This window comes from Gopherus flavomarginatus, chromosome 9 (assembly GCF_025201925.1).
Source record: "Gopherus flavomarginatus isolate rGopFla2 chromosome 9, rGopFla2.mat.asm, whole genome shotgun sequence".
Taxonomy (NCBI): domain Eukaryota; kingdom Metazoa; phylum Chordata; order Testudines; family Testudinidae; genus Gopherus; species Gopherus flavomarginatus.
In genome coordinates, this window is record NC_066625.1 from 23,117,292 (window position 1) to 23,140,342 (window position 23,051).

A 23,051-nucleotide genomic window follows, 5' to 3' on the forward strand; every position below is an offset into this window, starting at 1 on the left:
GGCCCTGCCCCCAGGCCTGGCCGGAAGCGGGGTTGGGGTAAGAGCCATGTGGGCAGCTATGGGAAGCCACGGACCCTCCACTTGCTCTGGGCAGAACCTGGGGGAGGGGACATGGACTGGGTGCTCCTCTTTGGGGGAGCACCCTATGCAGGTGGAGGGGTCCAAGCTCCCCAGTTTGGCTCCGGCTTCCACTGTGGCTGGAATCGGGAAGAATCAGTCACTTCTGAACTGACCTATAATAAAAGCACAGGAAATTTGAACACTGAAGACCTTGAAGGTAAGAAAGCACCGTGGTTCTTCGAGAGATGTTGCTGGGGGTGCACCACTCCAGGTGCTGGTGTGTCCCTGCGCCTTCGATCGGAGATTTCTGTAGCAGTACTCATACCAGCCACGCATGCACAGAGCCTGCCCCCCCACTCTGAGTATACCTATTTAGTGAGCATGTGCGGCCGGTCTCCTCAGTTCCTTCTCTACAACGGAGGCTACCCCAACTCCAAAGTAGAGGGGAGGAGGGTGGGTAGTGGAGCACCCACAGAGACACTCATCTCGAAGAACGTTAGTTACTGCACAGGGTGAGTAATCTCCCCTTGCTCTGGGGAATCTTAGAGGAAGGGGACAAAGGGAAAGGCAAGGAGGGGCCTTCAGGAACTAAACCCTGTGAGGTGCAGTCAGCCTGGATGGCCATCAGCAATAACATCCAAAAAATAGGAGGGAAACCGCATTTAAAAAAATGATGGCATTGGAGATGCAAATGTAATAGGCTTTGCTATTGAGCAACTGACAAGTTAAATCTGAAGACTTGCGAGCCAGAATAGAATTGAACTTGCTGTCTTGCTAAGAGGAACAAACAGCAAGAAGCTATCAATAGATGAAATGTAAGATGCAGATTTGTGGAATAAAAACAAACCATTTTTCATAGTGGGTATTCACAGCATCCCTCCTGAAATCACTTCTCATTACACGTGGTTATTGTCTAATCACAACTCATTCTTCTGAGGCACCATCAACGTGACCTTGTTAACGTACAACAGCTGTAATGCACTTCATATCTGAGCAACACCATCCTGGCAATTTAAAAAGAAAAATCTAAATGATAAAGACTTATACACTGGGACGCACATTTACTTGTATTTCATGGTAAACCAATCTTTGTGGCTCTACTTACTTTAAAATGTTTTCAATCTTGATCTCATGATCAAATTACAAGATGTAAAACTTGTGATCTCAGTGTGACTTTTTAAGGGGTTCTTGTGACTTCTACATTCTGATGTAATCCTCCAGCAGCTAAACTATGACGACATATAATGCTAATCTACTATGGACACTGCTAATCTACTGTCTTTTAACCAGGATGCTAAAAAAGTGTGTGTGTGTGTGTGTGTGTGTGTATAGTATACTAAGATCTAGTGGCTTAAGAGAAAAAAAGCCTTTCATACAAACTTTATTCTCTCCACACCCCCATCTTTCTCTAGTTTAAGGATGTAAGAATTTAAACATGTCTGATGAGCAGCTTGTTTTGTGGCTTGGAGAGCTTAAAAATAGCCCTGCACAATAGAGAATGAGTTCAGGTAAAGTCCATTGGGAAATTAAAATCTCTTGCCAGAGACAGCCATTTGTTCTGCCACATGTGACCTCCCACCCACTTCTTTCCTTTTTGTCTCTTATACCTAGAAGCTCATCTGACAACAGATGTTTCAATAAAATACTTTCAATGGTTCCTCATGACCACATTTTTAAAGACTTGCCAGAAACAGACAGGAGTGGAGGAGCTTCATCACTGCCCTAAATGCTGAAGGCTAATAGGAACATGATGATGATTGATGTGCGGTCACAAGGACTCCTGAAATACTGTATCTGATGTATATATCTAATACCAAATAACCAAGTGGTCCTAAAGCACAGCACAGAAGTTCAGCAATAAATGAACTTAAATTATTAGGTCTCACAAAAGCATCAGAATAGTTTACAAGGACAGATACTTGCATACATGTGTGTACTAGGATTTGCCTTAGCTTCTGATGGGGCAGATGGTGTGGAGCAGCAATTATGTAAGAAGGTTCTTTGTATTTTGCAGAGACATTTGGTTATTGTTCACCTTGGCAGGTGCATCTCTAGGCTGCAGAAACCGATCAGAGAATTGCAGACTGCTGTGGTTTACAGAAGTGCTCGTGGCTGTGTTCTGTAATGTTTGAATTAAATGGACCAGCTCTCTGTGCATTAATACAAACAACACAGGACCTTTAGTCACTGGTTGTTCATAGACACCAATGGAGCCAAGTAGGCTTCATGGCTTTCTGCGGGAGCTAGCAATCCTCTTTACTGATTACTACATGGGATTTTCATCTGTGACTTTAGCTCTGATGGTTCCTATGTCTCTTCTCCTTATGCTAGCTTTGCTGGGCACCCTGATATGCAGATCACAATCAGCTTACTGCCTTGGAGAGCAAGGCAGCAGATTTCTGTAAATCAGCAGCTGCTAGGCCCTTACTCCAGATTCCATCTCTTGTCATGAGCAATCCTGTCAATTATCATGGCCCTGCATCAAATCTTCATTTTTTTATGATAAAGATTATTATGCGGCTGGTAGTGAGATCACCCTGGTGTCATGTGGGCTTTGCAGAATTGTGTAAGATTTAATCAAACAATATTAGCTGATTCTTCAAGTAAGAGTTAAAGTATTTATTAGTTTACTAAAGAGTATTAAAGAGGGCCAAAGTTGTCTTGAACCTATTCAGTCTTCAGAGGAAAAAATTATGAGGCACTTGAAATAAAAATGAACCCTAAAAGGATTTGAACTAGGAACTTTTGCACCACAGATTACCTGTTTCATCCACTGGGCTATATACTCTTTCTGCTTAGCAGCTGCTGTTTGCAGGTGTTAAATTGCTCACCACAAGAGGGTGCTCATGTTATTCCCTGAGGCAGTAGGACCTATAAAGGGGGAAGGGAAATCCAAGTCAGATGTCCTTTACCTAGCAAAGATCAAAGAAAGTGTTTTTCCTTAGGGCATAATCAGGGGTGTGTGTGTGTGCAAAATGGCATGTACAATAAGTTATGCTTAATTTGCTCTGTGTTTTGCTTCTTTGAGAAGATGCTGGTGAATTTTTCTCCTTAAGGGAAGCTATTAAAGTCACTGTGTGGGCATGATTGAACGTTTTATATTTTTTTTGCATTGACTTAAACTTTCAGTTCTTGGTATTATAAGAACAACATACTAGATTCCTTAAAGTCCAGTCTGGCACAGATAGCAACACCGTGCTCTGTCTACACTGATTCTTGGCACTGGGACTCAATGGTACTATTGCTCAACTTTATAATGGACACAATGTAAGGAGTAAATGTATCAGCAGTGTCCATGTTTAACTGATTTAAGGGAGTATAAAGCAGCGTTTCTAGTTTAATAGTAATACTTCTTCCAGCTTGAACGCCGGGCACTGTGAATGCTGCTGCTGTGTTCTCTGTTGATCACACTCCAAGTCCTTTCAGCTCACAAATATAAATAGACCTAGTGATTCTATGTATTCCAATCTCATTCATTCATTTACTCCATGGTCCTGCAAAGGTTTCGGCACATAAATATATTTAATATAGTGAGTCAGCAGGGATTCAATATCCACATGTGTAAATGTTTGCTGTGTCAGGAGCTTTGGATTGGAATCTGAGCTATGTCTATTCTATACTGTTACTTTATATAAGAACATAAAAATGGCCATATTGGGTCAGACCAATGGTCCATCTTGCCCAGTGTTCTGTCTTCCGACATTGGCCAGTGCCAGAGGGAATGAACAGAATGGCCATTACTGAGTGATCCATCCCCTGTCCTCCAGTCCCAGCTTCTGGCAGTCAGAAATTTAGGGACACCCAGAGCATGCAGTTGCATCCCTGACCCATCTTGACTAATAGCCATTGATGGACCTATCCTCCATGAACTTATCTAATTCTTTTTTGATCTGACTCCTCCTCCTCCCTCCCCCTGTTATCGTTTTGGCCTTCCCACCATCCCCTGGCAACGAGTTCCACAGGTTGATGGTGCATTGTGTGAAGAAGTTAGTTATGCTAGTTTTTAAACCAGTTGCCGAGGGTGACCGCTGGTTCTCATATTATCTGAAGGGGTAAATAATATTTCACTTTTCCCACACCATTCATGATTTTATAGCCCTCTCTCATATTGCCCCCCCTTTAGTTGTCTCTTTTTTCTAAGCTGAACAATCCCAGTCTTTTTCCTTCTGTCTTCATATAGAAGCTGTTCCACACCACTAATTATTTTTGTTGCCCTTCTCTATACCTTTTCCAGTTTTAATATTTGTTTTGAGATGTTATGATCTTTTCTAATGATTCCTAATATTCTGTTGCTTTTTTTTGATCTGCCATTGCACGTTGAGTGGATGTTTTCAGAGAACTATCCATGACTCCCAGATCTTTCTTGAGTGGTAACAGCTAATTTACACTCCATTTTGTATGCATCGTTGGGATTATGTTTTCAATATGCATTACTTTGCACTTATGAACACTGAATTTCATGTGCCATTTTGTTGTCCAGTCACCCAGTTTTTTTAGATGCTTTGTAACTCTTCACAATGAGCTTTGGACTTAACTATTTCGAGTAATTCTGTATCCTCTGCAAATTTTGCCACCTCACTGTTTGCCCCCTTTTCCAGATAATTTATGAATACATCGAACAACACAGGTCACTGTACAGATCCTTGAGGGACCCCCGCTACTTACCTCTCTCCATATATCTGAGTATGCAGAAATTGGTTGGTTCTTGTTGTTCATTATGATTTAATTATGTTCACTATTGTTTCCTTCTCTACAGTGTCTCATTGGGAATAATGGCCCACAGTGAATCTTCTCTGCAAAATCTCTTGGGAAGATTTTCAAGAAGACTGATCATGTACCGGGAGATGGAAGAATCAGTGCCTGATATTATTCTGAAGGGTAAATCTCTTGGCTTCATTGCCTGCTTTTCTACTTGAGTTCTATGGTCAGAAAGAATCTTGACTGTCAGACTGAACTAACTAAGAGAACCGGAAAAGCAGCTAAGAATATTTGGGCTATTAGAGAAACGTGCATGTAATAACAGCAAACTCTTAACTAGGTTGAGGATGCAAATCTGAGACTTGCATGCTGTCACTGCTGCTCTATGGCTCAGAAACATGGACTACGTATGCTAGGCACATCAGGAGACTGAACAGCTTCCACATGAGATCCCTGCACAAGATCCTGAAAATAAAGTGGGAAGACAAAATACCAAAATGCAGAAGTGCTGGAGGCTGTGGCATTGACTCACATAGAAACTATTACCAGGAAGAGACGGTTGCGATAGCTTGGTCATGTCAGGAGAATGGGAGGAGACCGTATCCCCAAGAATATTTTGTATGGTGAGATTCGAGCCGGCTCTAGAAGTCAGGGTTGCCCTTTATGGAGGTACCACGATGTTTGCAAAAATGATGTGACGTTGTTCAACATCAAGGCAGACAGCTGGGAAGAGCACACAGAATCCCATTCGATTCGGAAGGGACATCTGGCAAAGACTGCAGTTCAACGTGAAGTGGCTTTGATCCAGAGGATGGAAGCAAAGCAAGAAAGAAGAAAGCAGCATGCTGTAATCTTGGACTCCAACTCAGACAACACATGGATCTGTGAAACTGGTGTCGTGCTTGAATTGCGCTTGTCAGCCATAAGTGGATTCATCAGTCACCTCCCCCTCTGTGCCAATGGGATACCACAGATCCAGATCCTGAAGATTGGTACTGGGATCAGTACTGGAGTCTGGGTCAGGTGCTGCCCAATGGGACAGAGGTACCCTTCTTTTAGAGGCCACCAAGTAACAGCATTTCAAGTGGGGTCCTGGCATCTTGGGAAATCCCCATGGGTTCCCAAAGGGCCACTGCATTGGTATAGGCCAGTGACCACTGGGCCAAGCCCTCAATGATACTCCTATGTGGTAATGCTGACAGGAGGGATACCAAGGGTGACTCCTCGGATCAGAGGAGTAAGACGCAACCTTCAACTCCAACGACAAGCCTTCCTCCAGGGATCAGTTCCGACCAGTGCCAGAGATTGGTGCTGGGGCGGGGAAGCTTGTACCAGGGCCAGCAAGGATGGTTTCCCTCTGGACAGTACTGTGGGGCCTGGAACTGGACGGCATCTTGGGGCTATGTGCTCCCTCCTGCCCATCAGCACCGACACTACCAATTTCTGTACTGCCAGCAATAGTGGTACTGAGCATGTCAGCAGGTCTCTGACTGTGGCAAAAACCTCCAGCCGCACTGTTCTCTGGTGCTAACAGCTCATCCGGGGCAGGACTCAACAGTGCCTGTGAATGGGCCAGAGTCAATGGTGCTGCCTGCAATGCCCAGGCAGAGGAGTGGCCTGACCTTGATAAGGAGCTTCAGGGATGAGTGTGTTACCCCCTCAAGACGACTTCAAGGGTCACCAGGAACTGCTGAAGACAGGGTGGCCTTTAACTTAGGCTTAAAAACAGAGGTAGTGAAAGAATCCGGGTTCCATAGCCTGGTCAGCATCTTGGCCACTGCAGGCCAGTCGAAAGTGGCCCTTCTTCTCAATGAGGCCATTATGGACCCAGTGAAAGCCCTGTGGCAAACCCCTGCCTGCCTCCCCCCGACATCAAAAAAAGCCAAAAGGAAGCACTTTGTGCCCGTCCAAGGTTATGAGTTCCTATACTGTCATCCCTCCCTGGGGGTCCCTGGTGGTCTCTGTGGCCAATGAAAGGGCAGATGGGGCCTGCAAGGAGTAATGCCTAAAGCAAAAGATTCCAAGTAGCTGGCCCCTTTTGGTAGAAAGATTTATTTTAGTGGAGGACTACAGTTTAGGATCGCACATGTTGCCTAAATCAGAATGTAGGTGCCAAATTTTAAGGGGCCATGTTTGAACATTTGATCTTTTGGATGTAATATAAAAATGTAACCAAATTTGGATTCCTATTTAAATAAATGTATTTGTTGTGTGTATATACAGGAAGCCAAATCAATTGTTATCATGGGCTTTTTAATGATTAGTACTCAGCCTCAGGCATATGAGCCTACATTTTCAAGTTGTTAGGAATTTTGGATGTACTATTCACCTCAAGAGTGCTTAGCACTTTCTGAAAATCATCCCCTTCAAGGCACCTCCTGTTGAGCACCAAGAATCACTAGTCACTTACACAAATATAGGCCATGATTCTAGAAACATTTGTATATGCACTTAATTTCACATGTATGAGTAATCCTGTGACACAGAGGCCTGTTGGCAAAGGGTCCCTGTTCACTGTGAACAACGCTCATCTGAGATCTGACAAACTTGCTACACCAAACACGTGTCTTGCAGGGTATACTCTATTCGTAAAGGGTAACGGCCAGCTGATACTTTGTAACTTGTCAAGCCTCATAATCCTTGTGAGGTGTATTTATGGGTAATAGTTAAGGAATTACATAACTCTTTGGAAAGTAAGCTGTATGGTGTTCGATGTAAATGTGACAGGACAATATCCTGGACGAACTTTAACTTAGTTAAACCTCATTGAACTAAGTTCAACATTTTTGGAGTTCATTGTATTTAAAAGGCAAGTGTCTAATGTGTTATTGTGACACTGTATGTTATTACTTTAGGAGGAATGGTGTATGCTAATATAATTCCTCAGGTTATCAGCCCTTTGAAGCTAACCACTGGAGAGGTTCGCATATACTAGGTCAAACTGGATTCTCCAAGGACCAACAAAGAAAAGAGTTCTAGCTCAAAGCCTGTTTAAAACCAAGCTAAACAGCCTTCTGATGCAGCAAATGGACAGGACCTCTGGTTCATGGAGGGCCCCAATCATTAGGGAAGGATTGGAAGGACTTGGCTCCCTGAGGTCCAATTAGGCTGTGTGCTAGCTCTGAACTGAGGCTCTTATGAACTTGTGAGCATAGGAGAGGCTGCTTTGTGAGGATTTGAAGGACTGTTCCTGCAAGAACGCATGTTAGAATTGGGGTGATCTCTACTTAGCTTATTAGCATGCGTGTAGATTCTTTTATTGCTTTTAACATGTCTTCTCTGTAATGCTTTCACCACAAGAATAATGTAAACGTGCATAGGAAGTGTTGAGTGGTAACCTATAACTGTGGCAATCACTCTGAAGAGACAGCAAGCAGATCTGCTTAGACAGTCTGTCTTTTGCTGGGAGTAACGCAGTGAAGGCAGGGAACTGTGCAGCCTGACAATACTCTGATCAAGAGGGAGAGAGACATGAGTCTCCACCCAAGAAAGACAACAGCTGGGGAATTGGAAGCCTGATTGGAAACAAACAGTCCTGGAAACCCTAAGAACTGTCACAAATACCTTTAACATCAGTGGAACTACTTGTGCTTAAAATTAAGAGATGCATAAGAATTTGCAAGACAGGTATCAAAGCCCATAACTTCATAAGCAACCCTATGAAAATGTTAATGCCATGTCCTTGATCCATCTGAGAAAAGTCATTAGTTAGTTCTTTAGAAGGACTAAGCCATGACATACATGCTGGCGCACACAATACATTTTAACATGGTGGTGAGCTTGTGTTCCATTTGCAACTTTCAGTGCTCTGGGATTCTGGGAGTCATGATAGAACTGGCAGTATTTTTAAAAATTGCTATAAGAGGGTAGTTTATAAAATATTCAATCTAAATAGGTGTCCAAATACTTGTATCATGACTCTCTACAATCAGTGCTGTAGTTCAACTACAAATTTACTTGGTTTGATGCAGAAATTATTGGTTGTAGTCTGGACTCCACTCCATTGTGCTCCGCTCATTAAACAAGGCATCCTTCCTTATGTTTAAGGTCAGGTGATCATTAGATGATCATAATGATCCCCTCTGGTTTTAATAGCCATGAGTTACATTTGTTAACTATATTACAAAGATGTGTGCAATGCAGAGAGGCTTTTGGGGAACATTTAGAGATTTAATTGAAGGAAGAGGAAATAGGGTAAAATTGTTTCTTTAATAGTGACATAAAGCCAACTAGACAAATAACTAGCAATGTTATTTACAGTGTTGCTAATCCTGCATGCTGTCTTCCAGCAGTCTATGGTGCCTGGATTAGGGATACAAAGCCAATAACACTAATTTTGCCCACTCCAGCAAACCACTTGAATTAGGTACACTTCTACCTTGATATAATGCTGCCCTTGGGAGCCAAAAAATCTTACCGTGTTATAGGTGAAATCACGTTATGTCGAGCTTGATTTGATCCGCCGGAGGCTCAGGACCTTGCTGCTGTATGTGACGTCAACATACTCTCAAAAAGTGAAACAATAATTCCTTTAAAGACTAGCTTATGTTGGCGTTCCTGATGTGTCACAAATGTTCTCTTTACTATGAGGGTTGGACTGAACAACATGAATCCAACAAATACTGCTGCGTACATTGTTAGTGTGCCATGTAGGTTTTAGGAGAGTCAGACTAATGCACAAAAGTCATCTCTAAACCTAATTCTGACCTCCTTCCACAGGCAGATGTCCCACTGACTTCTGTGAAAGTTTTGCCATGGTGACGTATTCAGTGTAACAGCCTGGGTGAAAGTTATTAAGTAGCTTATGAAGTCAGACTATTGTGGAGAATTGGCAACAGCATTAATTTGGAAAAAGCAGAAATAGTCCTCGTAAAACAATTCTGCTACAAATTCAGCCTGCTAACACAAATCCCCACTTCCCCTGCTTCTACTGCCTCCTATGGCTTCTGATTGCAGCCTAACTGCAGAGGTAATTGACTACGAGATAACTTACTATAAACTTTTTCAAATGAATTGATATCGTATAAAGTGTGCAATGATTTTGTACTTTCAATTCAATAACTCTCTGCAGATTTGAAAAAAAACACAGTTATTAGATCACTATAATGCAGTTTCTGAAGTGCTTTAACAGCCAAGCTCTAATGTTTTCAAAAATTACATTAGGAGACAGAACTGGTCTTTCTCACAGAACATTTGGGATTGATTATAGGAAATTCCAACTCCTGGGGTAAGCTGGAGAATTTTGGATCTAGATTCGGTCCTCAGCTCTCCCAGTCTTTAGGCCCATCTTTAATGATAGCTGATTCTGTCTAGCATAGCGGACCTGATTCTCCACTGTTTCTCCTTGGCCTAGCCCAAGGGTGGCCAACCTGTGGCTCTTCAGAAGATAATATGCGGTTCCTAGCAGGAGCTGCATATTATCTTCTGAAGAGCCATATGCAGCTCCAGAGCCACAGGTTGGCCAACTCTGGGGAAAAAATGGTGGGTGCTCAGCACCCACCAGCAGCCTTATCAGTCCCCACTCCCTCCCCTAGCGCCTCCCGCCTGCCATGATCAGCTGTTATGCAGCATTGAGAAGGCTCGGCGGGGAGAAGGGGGAGTAGAGAGGACGTGGTGCACAGCCTCACCTCTCCCTCCCCCAGCACCACCTCCTCCCTCCCTGTGCCTCTTGACCGCCACGATCACCTGTTTTGCGATGTGCAGGAGGCTTGGGAGGGGAGGAGGAGCTAGGACACAACTCACTCAGGGGAGGGAGCAGGAAGAAGTGGAGTGAAGGTGCCGATGGGGACTTGGGGAAAGGGGTTGAGTGGGAGTCGGGGTCTGAGACAGACCCAGGGGTCCAGCACCCCCTGGCCAGCACCAGTGTCTCCTTGAATAATCTGGTGTGGAAATTTTTAATCAAAATCTTTCTTACACCATCTAACAGTGGAAGACAAGTGCAAACAGAAAAGAAAATACACAGATGAAAATCGAGGCTTCCAACAGGAGTGGGAGAATAAGTACTTTTTCGTTGAACGCAAATGGTAAGGCCATGTATTTTCTTTGCCAGGCGTGTATCTCTCGGTTCAAATCTTCAAACTTCCAGCATCATTTTGCTTCTAGCCAAGCGCTTATGGATTGAGAATTCCCACAAGGTTCTGAACTCTGCACTTTAAAACTGAAAACTTTGAAAAAACAAACAGATGTAGAAGCCCAGTACTTCACCAGATTTGCCAACCAATCGCAGACTGTAATGATAGCCTCCTATTATGTGGCCTGGCACATAGCCCATGTAAAAAAGCCCTTCTCTGAAGGAGAGCCTATAAAAACATGCCTCACTGTTGTGGTTTCAGTCCTGTCACCAGAGAACGAGAATCTACAGAAGAAAATTTCTGGCCTGCAGCTTTCACACCACACAATAGAACGCAGAATCTTTGACCTGAACAGTGACATGGAATCGCAATTGCTCTCACAACTTCAGCAGTGTGAGTATCTGAGCATCACTTTGGATGAGTTGTGAAATGCACAGGATAAACCTTATTATTGGTATTTGTCCGCACCGTGTCTGACGACTGCAATGTAAGGGAAGAATTCCTCAATATCATGTCACTAAAGGACAGAACTTGTGGATGAGATCTAAAGAAGATGTTGATGGTAGTTGTGAAAAGCCACTTGCCTTTACATAAGCTCACTGCCATTGCAGTGGATGGGCTTCGTCCATGTGGGGATCTGCGAATGGATTAGTAGGGCATTGTAAGTCTGATGAGAGCCTTCCTGAATTTTGGACATTTCACTGTATTATTCTTTGGGAGCAACTGGTATTGAAAAATCTCAAATCTGATCATGTCATGAAACCTGTCTTGCACATTGAGTGCATTTGAGAGAATGAATTTCACAACTACAGACAATTTCAAAATCTAACTGAAGAACTGGATGAAGACGACTCCCCTGACAATTTGCCATGTCACTGTGCAGTTTGATGGCTCTCGAGCGGTAAAATTATTTCCCAGTTTTTTTTGAGCTTCTGGAACCGGTGAAATTGTTTATGGAGGAGAAGCACAAAATAAACCCCCAGCTTACATATCCTGGATGGGTTCTAGACTTGGCATTTCTTGCAGACATGCTGCTGCAATTGGATAAACTAAAGGTGGACTTACAAGGAAAATTCCAGTTGCTGTCTGATCTAGTGCAAGGTGTATTTGTGTTCATGAACAAACTGCAGTTGTTTCACAGACAAATGCTTGAGGAAGAGCTGATACACTTTCCCTCAATATCACAACTTCAAGCCAGATCCAAAGAAGATGCAGCAGAACCCCTAAAACAGAGCACAACTAGGTATGTGGCGTGATTAAAGATCTTAAGGACAGTTTTGAGGAAAGACTCCAAGATTTGCAGCAGAAAAGACCTCCGATCAGATTTCTGATTAACCCTTTTAGTGTTGAAGCTGATTGTTTGAAGCCTCCTTTAGTCACTGATGAGGCAACATCCCAGATGGAAATAATAGAACTTCTGGAAGATGACTGACTGACTGAAATCTGTTCAGAAGACAGAGCAGACCCTTACTTTCTGGAAATCTGTACCAAAGGATAAATACCCCAACATCAGAGATGCAGCACTAAAATTCATCTGTATTTGCCTCGACTTGTCTTTGTGAGTCTGTTTTCTTGACCCTCAAATGTGAAATCCAAGCACCGATTCATTTTGACAGACAGCCACTTAAGAGAACTGCTGCGTGTGAGCACAACTGAACACAAACCAACTTCAAGGGAATTGTTGAAAGCAAAGATTGCCAGAAGTTCCACTAAGTAAAAGATTAAGTTATTGTTAACTATACATTCTAAATGTATAATAAATATACATTATCAACTTTAGATAACTATATTACTGTGGCTCTTTGGCAATGTATATTGGTAAATTCTGGCTCCTTCTCAGGCTCAGGTTGGCTACCCCTGGCCTCGCCTTTTAAGTACACAGGAATATCCGCCTTCCCCTATTATTAAAAGTGGTGGGGGAAGGGTAGAGGTAATCCTTGCTGCTCTGAAGACACTACCTACAGAGTGGAAGAGCCTAACTCCAGTGACTTGAATTGTTATCCCTTGTGCGAAAGCAGCACCAGGCCACCACACATATGATCCTTCAGAGGACATGGGAGCTTAGTACAGAGCAAAATCATTCTTTGCTGTTTTACAGTAACTTCAAAGTGCGTGAAGAAGCCAAGCCTCCCAACACCTCTGTGGTGCAGGCCCTCACTGAGAGCCCTGCTTTACAGATGGGGTTAGGCGAGGCCAAGACCTCGCACTGTCAATAGCAAACCTGGAAGCAGAGCCCTGGACCCCCATCGCTGGTGCTCTGCTTGCTAAACCAGGCAGCCTCTCAGCTGTTTGTGATCGTGCCCTGCTTCACGGGGCTGAACCCTAGAGGTCCTTTCTAGCTTTAACCCCCAGGGAGGAAGGGTGACGAGGAAGTGCAGAAACTCCTAGGTTGAGTGCTGCACAGCAGGCAGAGCAGGGGAAAGGGCCTGGGTGAGGAGCAGGAGCTGGGGAAATTAAAGCAAACTCAAGGCAGCTGCTGCAGGGGGAGTCTTTAGGCTAGTGAGCACTGGAACCCACGTATCTGGCATGTCATTAAACCTCCATAGCTACCTTCAGGGCTCTTTTTTACGTGCTTGTCTGTGGTTTTAGGCACACATTCAGTCACCTGAGAAGTGGCACTTTGGCAGAGAGGATGTTGCTGCCCTGGGTGAGCACAGAGGAGAAAAGCTCACTAGTTCGCTCCCCCCCCACGTAAGCACCTTCCTTTCAGCCCCAAAGTCTTGGCCCATTCCCCTACATGGCTGTAATTACTGCAGCAGGAATAGATCACCTGCAGGGCGCTCACTGCCCAGGATTGTTCAGGCTGTCTGACCTCTTTTGATGCCAAATACTCCAGCTTCCTCTGGAGTGACCCTTTTCTGATAGGTTAGAAATGGTCCTTGTTGGGTGGGAGCCGTAGGTCTAAAATGTTATCAAAGAACTCTGAGTGGCTGAGATGTTCCCCCCTCCCTCCCATACACACACCACCACCCACTCCCCCGTCAGCCCCTCCCCTGGCTGGAAGAGGGGAGCTGAAATAGTCAGGTCCTGCTTTGTGAAGAAAGTTTTCTTTCACTGCCTGGCTCAGAGCTGCCTCTGAGAGGAGGACTGATGTGGGTTTGTTATTGCTGGGCTAAGGAGGCACTTTGGATGGTCATGGGGCTGCGTTCAGTCCTTTTATTCTGCGTGATTGTCACAGGAGTGCCTAGGAGTAAGTAGAAGAAAATATTATTTCCTCTGCTAAAATCGCAGCTTGCTCGCTCGCCAATGCAGTGTTTCTGCACAGCAGTGATCTCACTTGCAAAGCGTCTGGGAGAGTGTAAATTAAGTTGGGACTTGCAGCTCTTGTAGGAATACTTTCTTGTAGTAACTTTGTCTTGGCTTTCTGTACATCAGTTCTGTATTGCTGGCCTGCCTGGGTGGTGCTTTTGCAGGTGGGAGGGTATCCTGCATGTTAAAGAGCACAGTATTACTGTATCTTCCTTCAGCATTAGTTGGGGAAGCCCAGGAAAATGATAGGGCTGCTATAGTGGATATGTGCACTCATTACAGAATGATTTGAGTTTATAAAAGGCTGCATTAGTTTGATGATTAGAAATGATGGTTACTACAATATCTTGAAAATGAAAGGTTCTTAAACTAGCTGCAAATCAGGGAAACTAATAATATTGTCCATTTTTAGTTGAAAATAGATCCGAACACATGCTGTTTCCTAAATGGAAAACAAACTAAAAACAATACAATAAAATGAATTATTCACAGGACTCTGCTCCCAGTCAGAGACCTAAACTAAATGGCCAGATTTTCCAAAGGGCTCTGCACGCCTCAGCTCTGTTTGCTTAGCTTGGTGCTGAGCACTTTTGACAATTTGGCTGTATCATTTAGGTGCTGACAGCTCTTTTGAAAATCTGGCCCTAGCCGTGAGTGCTGAACAGTCTTGAAAATCTGGCCCTCCATGATTAAAGTGAACCGTGTGCGATTTTTGTGTGTGTTGCATTTATTTCTATGCTCTTACAAAGGAAATTGCTGATTTATTGCATTTAAAGGCCATTAACTTGACAATGAATCTTTCTACGCTTCCAATCAACTTTTTCAAGAAAGAAAAAAGCCATTCAAATTTTCCAAAGAATTTCCAGACCCAAACTTGGTTATTTAGATTTGTATGGCTGCAATTTTTTCTTTTTGTGTATTTTAAATTTCTAATGAGATTATGAGAAAATGAATCAGAATAGTGTTGTTGCTTTCCAAAAGCAGTGCAGTTGGAATCTTAAGGTTGGTTTATACAGGTATATAGATTTAGCAAGATTTTCTAGTCCTAGAATGTTGTTAGCAGGTGTGGTCAATTAGATAGACAACATCATTCCAGAAATCTTCTTGCTTTCTACTTACTGACTGAACTGAGATAAAGTTTATTTAAACAACAGTAACCAACTCATTTGCATTTTGCTCTTTTAGTTCAAGTTTGTACTTCCATAAGGGAGTTCAGTTTCTGCAAAGATGTAACAGAATCTTGTATAGGAGGAAAATAAGTGAGTGATAAATGTATTTTGATAGAAAAGTAATTTTACTCTTCTGAGAATTAAGCTCTAACTCTACTTCAAGAATGATACAAGAAAAGACACCAAAGGGAAAAGCTGCTCACTTATTTTTGTTGCAAAAACAGTGAATTTTCCCCTAGTAGTTTAAGTCTATATGAAGAGAAGAGAAAAGGTGGTTTCAATCAAATAATCTGAATAGGTTTTTTAAATGAGCTAGTTTGCCAAAAGGATTTCCTTAAGGCAGATGGAACATATGAAATATACAACAGCACAGCAATGGCAAGTAAAGAGAGAGGTATTGTTAACGGTTGTCTCCTGTAGGAATAATTGACCTAAGGGGCACGGAGGACCTTTGGTTATAACTGGAGGGTATGTTTCATTAGCACAGAACTTGTGGAAGAGGTGTAAATACTGCTGCTGTTCTTAATACTGAAGGGAATTATCTTAAACCAAGTTTTTTATAGATTATAGCAAGCTAACGTTGGGTGCTTTTTAAAGAGGTTTAATAGTAAATGATTTATTATAAAATTAGCAAATTCACCTTCATTTCTGTCCAGGCATGTGAAAGTGCCATAAACAGTAGTGAATCTGCATCACCCATCTGATTTTGGCTGTTTTTACTGTACCAGCGTGACCAAGGTTTGTTAATAGAATACCCGGGACTCAGTCCAACACTGTTTGTTCCCAATGAATTCCAAGGAAGTTTGGTGTGTGCAAGGAATGCAGGATCAGGTCTTGGATGGGGGTCATGTCCTAGAAGCATCCATAAAAGGGGCTATTCTCATCACAGTATATTTAGTTAACTCCCACTTATTATAACAGTGGAAAAGGCCTATTGGGTCAGATCTTCAGAACTATATTGATATAAGTGCCCATTGGATGGACAAAACCCACAAATCTATGGACCTTTTGCTCACCTGATTTTTCTCCGATGCAGCCTAACTGGTTATCTGAATGCCCAGTCCTGATGTTTGTGCATGCAATTGCAGAAATTGTGCAGGCAATGTGCCACACATGTGCATGCCTAATAGACTATGAAAATCTGACTCTGTTGTCCTGCTCCTTAATGGTTTTTGATCTAGTGCTTTGTCTAGTTGTGTCTGAAACAGATCAAGTGATGGGGATTCTGCCACTTCCTTTGGAAGATCATTTCAAAGTCTAAGCATGACTGTGAGCTATGCCATTAGTTTTAACGGACACTGTACGTGCACTGAGATTAAAAAGCAGACAGAGTATCTGTATGTAATAAACCAAACTGCTCTCTCATTTATGCCTGCCTAAGTCTGGCATCAGTCCATTCATTTCAATGCATTTGCTCTCACATCTCTAGAGAGTCACTGCCCTCTCCATGAAACCTGAATGAAAGTCAGGAAGGAGAATAGACTCTCTAGTGTTCAGGGACGGATGAAACAACAAAAAGTCCTTGTGACGTGATGTTTAGTGTTGGCTCCTCAGCGTGCCGGCATTGGAAAAGAATAGCTTTAGTGTGGAAACTTCCTGCTGTTCATGCTTCAAATGACGCTTGCATTCTCTCTTAGGGTATGTCTACACCACGGGATTATTCCGATTTTACATAAACTGGTTTTGTAAAACAGATTGTATAAAGTCGAGTGCACGCAGCCACACTAAGCACATTAATTCGGAGGTGTGCGTCCATGTACTGAGGCTAGTGTTGATTTCTGGAGCGTTGCACTGTGGATAGCTATCCCGTAGCTATCCCATAGTTCCTGCAGTCTCCCCTGCCCATTGGAATTCTGGGTTGAGATCCCAATGCAAAAACAGTGTCGCGGGTGATTCCGGCTAAATGTCATCACTCAATCCTTCCTCCGTGAAAGCAACGGCAGACAATCATTTCGCGCCCTTTTTCCCTGGATTGCCCTGGCGGACACCATAGCATGGCAACCAAGGAGCCCATTTTGCCTTTTGTCACTATCACCGTATGTGTACTGGATGCTGCTGACAGACATGGTACTGCAGTGCTACACAGCAGAATTCATTTGCCTTTGCAAGGTAGCAGAGACGGTTACCATCCCTATTGCATCGTCTGCCATGCCATTGTAAATTGGCAATGAGATGACAGTTATCAGTTGTTCTGTACCGTCTGCTGCTGTCATGGGTGCTCCTGGCTGGCCTCACTGACAAAAATGGGAATGACTCCCCGGGTCATTCCCTTCTTTATGTTTTGTCTAAAAATTGTCAGTCAGTCCTGCCTAGAATATGGGGCAAGTGTACTAGAGAACCAGAGAGCACAGCCACTCCGGGTCAGAGCCCCAGAGATCCTGCAGAAATTATGAGCTGCATGCCATTCTAGGGGGTGCCCCTGCAACAACCCCACCTGTTGCTTCCCTGCCCCCCCAACCCTCCTGGGCTACCATGGCAGTGTCTCCTCATTTGTGTGATGAAGTAATAAAGAATGCAGGAATAAGAAACACTGACTTTTTAGTGAGATAAAATGAGGGGAAGGAAGCCTCCAGCTGCTATGATAGTCCAGTGCCTAGAATTCTTCTAGGTGCTCCCCAAGGCGGGCAAGAATGGCAGAATTAGGCCCTTAACTAAAGTCTTTCCTTTCCTCTGTTGGTAAGAAAAGTAATTACATTTTCATACCCACCTGAGCAAATCTACCAGGGGATTGTTATGTATTTACATTACAGTAGTGTCCAAAATGTGCTTGGTATGGTACAGACATTTAGGAAGACATGGGCTGAAATCCTAGCCCCATTGAACACAATGGCTAAACTCCCACTGAGGATTTCACCCATGAGCCTGCCCTGAACAGCTTACGTAATGGCTGATGGTAATAAACAGAGGATGAGGATGAGAGTAAGTTAACACATCTGTGTGTTCTATTTAAAGGTAGCTACACTCAGAACATTCATATAATTTTGCTGTAGAATAACTCAGCGGGTCTCAAAATTTCTCTCATTGTAGAACACTTCCCTTCTAAATCCCGTACTTTCCCCTCGGCAACTACAGAGCTTGGTTAGATGAAAGAATAATATGAAAGTTTTAAAGAGACAGTCAGTACCATTTCTGAGGTTGCTTTGGTAAATCTCTCTTATTCCTGCCTCTCAGTTTATGTTTGTGCTGTTTATTTCCTCTCCTGGGGTATAAGGAGTAATTTAATACTCCCAAATCTCTCCTCTTGAAGCTTCCAATGCATTAAGCACTCCAGGTCATTCTGTACTTGGTTTTGTTTATCTATGTGTGCGCTATGCTGGTGGTACTCTAACTTCGGTGTTATCAGAAAATTTAGTCACAGCCACCTTTACAGTAAAGAGTAGACATGAGGTGGTGCAGGGTTTTTTTACTTTAGATGGTCAGAAAAGTCTCCTTTTAAAAATAATAATAATAATAATAATAATAATTAATAATTAATAATCCTGGTCAGTTAGCAGTATTTACTGGTGCTGTGCTGATTACTGCCAATAGAAAAGAATGACAAAGCACAATTTTGCTGGAAAAGGATCTCTTTTCTATTCAGCAATCAGTTCCACCACGGGTGATAGGAGACATGTATCTTGGCCTACGTCTTGTTTGTCCTTTGCTTATTAGGCCTTGTCCAGTGCTATTTTCTGTGATTTTTTTTTTTTTGTCAGACCTTGGACAACTTAGCAGGAAAACAAGTTTTGGCCTCACCAGCCTTCCATGAGCCTTATATTGAGAAGGCTAAAGTATACTTGGTTTGTCAAGAAGATTAAAAAACAAAACCTGATTTGAGAGTTCTGGGGAGGGATTTTTTATGGCTGACTGTGAAGTCATTTGTTCTAAAGGCTGCAGTATGTCTAACGCATGTCTTGAAAATATCAGTGGTGATTGTGGAATCTAGAAAATAAAAATATAACTTCCCAAGACATTTCCAGGGTGTGGATAGAAGGCATTTATTTAGATATGGTTATAATGAGGTGTGGTAGAACTTGTAAAGAGGAATCTAGCACTTTGCTTCCACCCATCTAACCGGAGTAATTAGTCTCTAATTCAAGCACTAAGAATTAAGATCGTCAACATATGCTGGAAAAGCTCTAGTGGAAGATGGGACTTTTCTCATCTTATGGGCGAGAAACAGGAAACGTGTTAGTCGTCTCATTTATTTGCTTGTGTTTTCAAAAAGTGTTTATCCTCTTCAGAGCAGAAGAAGGAAGAAAGGAAAATCATGAGTGTTAATGTGCACATAGTTACTGATGGTTTAACATCAACAGAGGTGGACCAAAACCACCACTCTGAGGCTGAACTCCCCTGAATGAACGTCAGGCCTTCATTAGAACTTTGACTCCTATCTCTGTAAGCAGCAGCACCTAAACCCTGCTTTTAATACACAGATCTCCACTTTGCTGCTCAGGCCTGTAATAATGCTGGTGGTACAGAGGAGACAAGACTCTATTGTTATGCATACAATGGTGGTTCTTCACTTGGAGCTGCCAGCCAGCTGCCAGCCAGACTGTCCCTCTGGTTCTCTGGCTCCCAGAATAATGAGGCAGAACCTGTGCCAGTGGGTCTCACAACAGAGTCCTGGCCTGGACTAACAGTCATGGAATGAACTTCTGACTCCATTATGTGGCCCATTTCACTCACACATTAAAGCTTCTGATCTGAAGATTGTAAGAATATTTTATATTGTGAAAGATGTTGGCTTCTACCCAATTTAGAAAAGAGATGATGTTCAAATGTTGGAGCTTTTATCCTTTGCCAGAAAAGAATGAAAAATCATTGTTACAAAATGATTGTGTGATAACGAGTCCCTTGCTGAATATGGTGTTTTCCCCTAATAAAGTCTTTTCAGTAATTGCTATTCGAGGACTTTGCAATGTATGTTGTTTCTTTAATCTTAGTGTTATTGTAAATGAACAGTTATGGTATCAGTCACTGAAGCCGCAGATAGATTTTTTTTTTCTTAGTGGATTTCTACAATTAATTCTGATTTATTGTTGCAGGATCGCAGGAGAATTTAAGCCCAGAAGCTGCCTGTATGACTGAGTGTGCTGGTAAGTAAGGCCAAGCTGGTATTCAGAGCAGGTTTATAGTTGCAACGCACGACTTTGCAGTTTGTAACATGCTGGACTTTTCAGTGGGCATTGCTTTATTGGAAGGATGATAGTAATAACTGAGATGAGATTTACTGCTGTTGAGCTAATTTATATTCATGGAGGAAACTGCCTAGCACGGCTGAGTCTTATATTGCACTGAGTTGCTCTAAGTTAACATTCTACAGACTCAGATCACACAAAAGTGAAAACTAGCCTACAGTGCTACAAAATATTCAACGCAAAATCCTGCCCTGTCCTGAGTCTCCTTTTCCACATCCTACCTGCACAGTAGCAAACTAGGAGAAAGACCTAGCACTCTATCCACAGGGCCTGGCTATTGCTCCTGAGGGTGCTCCACAGACTCAATGTTTGGTCAGCTAGCTTGTGTGCATGCATCAGTAACCAAAGCTTCCTGCTCATCTTGACAGCAGGTGCTTGAGTTCACACTGCTCCTTTACAGAACAACAATAGGAGACTCAGAGAGCGCTCTGATCCCAGGTCCCTCGATATGCTGTCCTGCATAGCTAGTGTGGCTTAGAGTCTTTTTGCTCAGCCGTCATTCTAATCCAACCTTATAATTCCTAACAAAAACCTGGTGTTTTTAGAGGGCTTTCAATTCCACACTGATCCTGCAGGTGGAGCTAATGAAGAGCAAGCATGGCAAATGTTGTGGCCATCTTTTCCAGGCAACACCCTCTTAACCTGATGTGAGAGAGGACATTTTAAACAAACTCTCTTGCTTCCTCTTTACAGTAGTTCCATGGCTAAGATAATGCAACAAATTTGTGATCTTTTAGGGATTTCACCACTGTCGTCATGAATGTCACCGTGCGTGCCCTGGCCCCCAGAACTCATGCTAGTGGAAGGATTACAACTCTGATCCTCCAGCCCGTAAAGTACAGCTTACTATCATCTGAACTAAAGGAGATTCTTCTTTGACTATAGCTGTATAGAGTCTATGACACACACTAGCATTTCTGACTTTTTTAGTAGAGGGCAGCACAGCACACATGCACTAGCCAGTTCATTACAATCAAGTGGCTATTTTAGATGGCACATCTTGTAGGGGATTGTAGTGAAAGCAGCAATATTACTCTGATGCATGTGTTCAGTAGGAGAAAGCCAAGTCATGCAATCAGATCACAGTTTACATCAAAACCTCTTTATCATTTAAATTGAATCATTCATCATGTAACTGTAAAAGACTTTAGAGAAGACATTTTGAAAGCAGCAATGTTCCATGTTTCCAGGATAGAGCAAACACATTAATCCTTGCATAGCCACTAAAAAGGCCCATAAGTGCTTTATGGGGTGCTGGGAGGGCTGCTGCACCCCTCTTTTTTGAAGGAGTTTCCCTCAAATACAGGATTTACAGTTTGGTTCAATGGCTCTCAGCACTCCCACTATACAAATTGTTCCAGCGCTCCTGCCCTGTTACCTTCTTTTGCTGTTTGCTTTTTTCATTGTTTGCCGGCTATTCTCGCTTTGTGAAACAGAAGGTAGCATTCTATATAATAAATAACTCACGTATCAGTAGTAAATCTATTAAAATACAGCTCTGTTGAAATTGAAATGCTCTGTGAACTCCTGCTGATTTTGGCAAAATCCAGGGTGGTATTTCAAACTGGCAGTTCTGACATAGGGCTTGTCTACACTTACTGCGCTGCAACTGTGCTGCTGTCACACTAGCGACGACACTACCTATGCCAATGGGAGAGCTTCTCCTGTCAGCGTGGATACACCATCTCCCCAAGCCCTGGTCTACACTACAAATTTACGTCAGTGTAATTATGTCGCTCAGGCAATGGAAGCTCTTCTGTCAGCATAAGTAGCATCTTCACTAAGCACTACAGTGGAGCAGCTATACTGCTGCAGGGCTATAAGTGTAGACAAGCCCCGAGAGGTGGTAGTTATGCCAACAGGAGAAGCTCTCCTGCTGACATATCTCATACATAGGAGATTGGTCAGTATAATTGTGTCACTTTGTGGATTTTCCACACCTCTGAGTGATGTAGTTATACTAACATGAATTTGTAGTGTAGACTGGGGCATAGAAATCATTCCACAGTTCATCTGATAACAGATGTGCAGTTATCTTAAAAGTGTAGGACTCCGAGGGCTTGTCTATACTTCCGCCTAAATTGGTACTGATTCGATCGATGCAGCAGTGTCGATTTTAGCAGGTCTGGTGAAGACAAGCTAAGCTGATGGCAGAGAGTTCTCCCATTCACAACATATGTATGCCACCTCCCCGAGAGTTGGAAGATAAGTTGGTGGGAAAGCATCTTATGCATTAGTGTAGACCAGCCCCAAGAGACCTCAATTGGTCATCTAGTCCAGTTCCCTGCACTCAAACCAGGACTAAGTCATAACTAGACCATTCCTGGCAGGTGTTTGCCTAACTCACTTTAAAAAATCTCCAATGATGAAGAGTCCACAGCTTCCCTAGGTCATTTGTTCCAGTGCTTAACCACCCTGACAGCTGGGAAGTTTTTACATGTAATGAAATGTACTTGGAGAATTGTAAAGTCTTGGTTGTCTCATGTTGCTGTCATCAAAATATCCTGCTTGGAGGGTGGGAAGACTGCTGTGCCATGACACTCCTGCCTTACCGCCCCTCCCTGCTTGTGGTATGATTTGACTCTTAACGCTACAGGGCCTTCGATGTTGTGGGCCATATGGTG

The 23,051-nt window shown here is 43.0% G+C and overlaps 1 protein-coding gene across 2 annotated transcripts in view; it reads left to right on the top strand.

The window, feature by feature from the left end:
• Positions 1–4,824: 4,824 nt before the first annotated feature.
• LOC127057570 (uncharacterized) overlaps positions 4,825–23,051 on the top strand; it is a 188,997-nt gene continuing 170,770 nt past the window's right edge. The window contains exons 1-2 of one of the 2 annotated variants that reach the window (XM_050966400.1): positions 4,825–4,938; positions 20,275–20,325. In XM_050966400.1, coding sequence (XP_050822357.1) covers positions 4,833–4,938; positions 20,275–20,325 — 157 coding nt within the window. In that variant the 5' untranslated portion in view covers positions 4,825–4,832. Of the gene's footprint in view, positions 4,939–13,897; positions 14,020–20,274; positions 20,326–23,051 lie in introns of those variants that run through there. The other variant, XM_050966401.1, reaches the window with a different exon arrangement.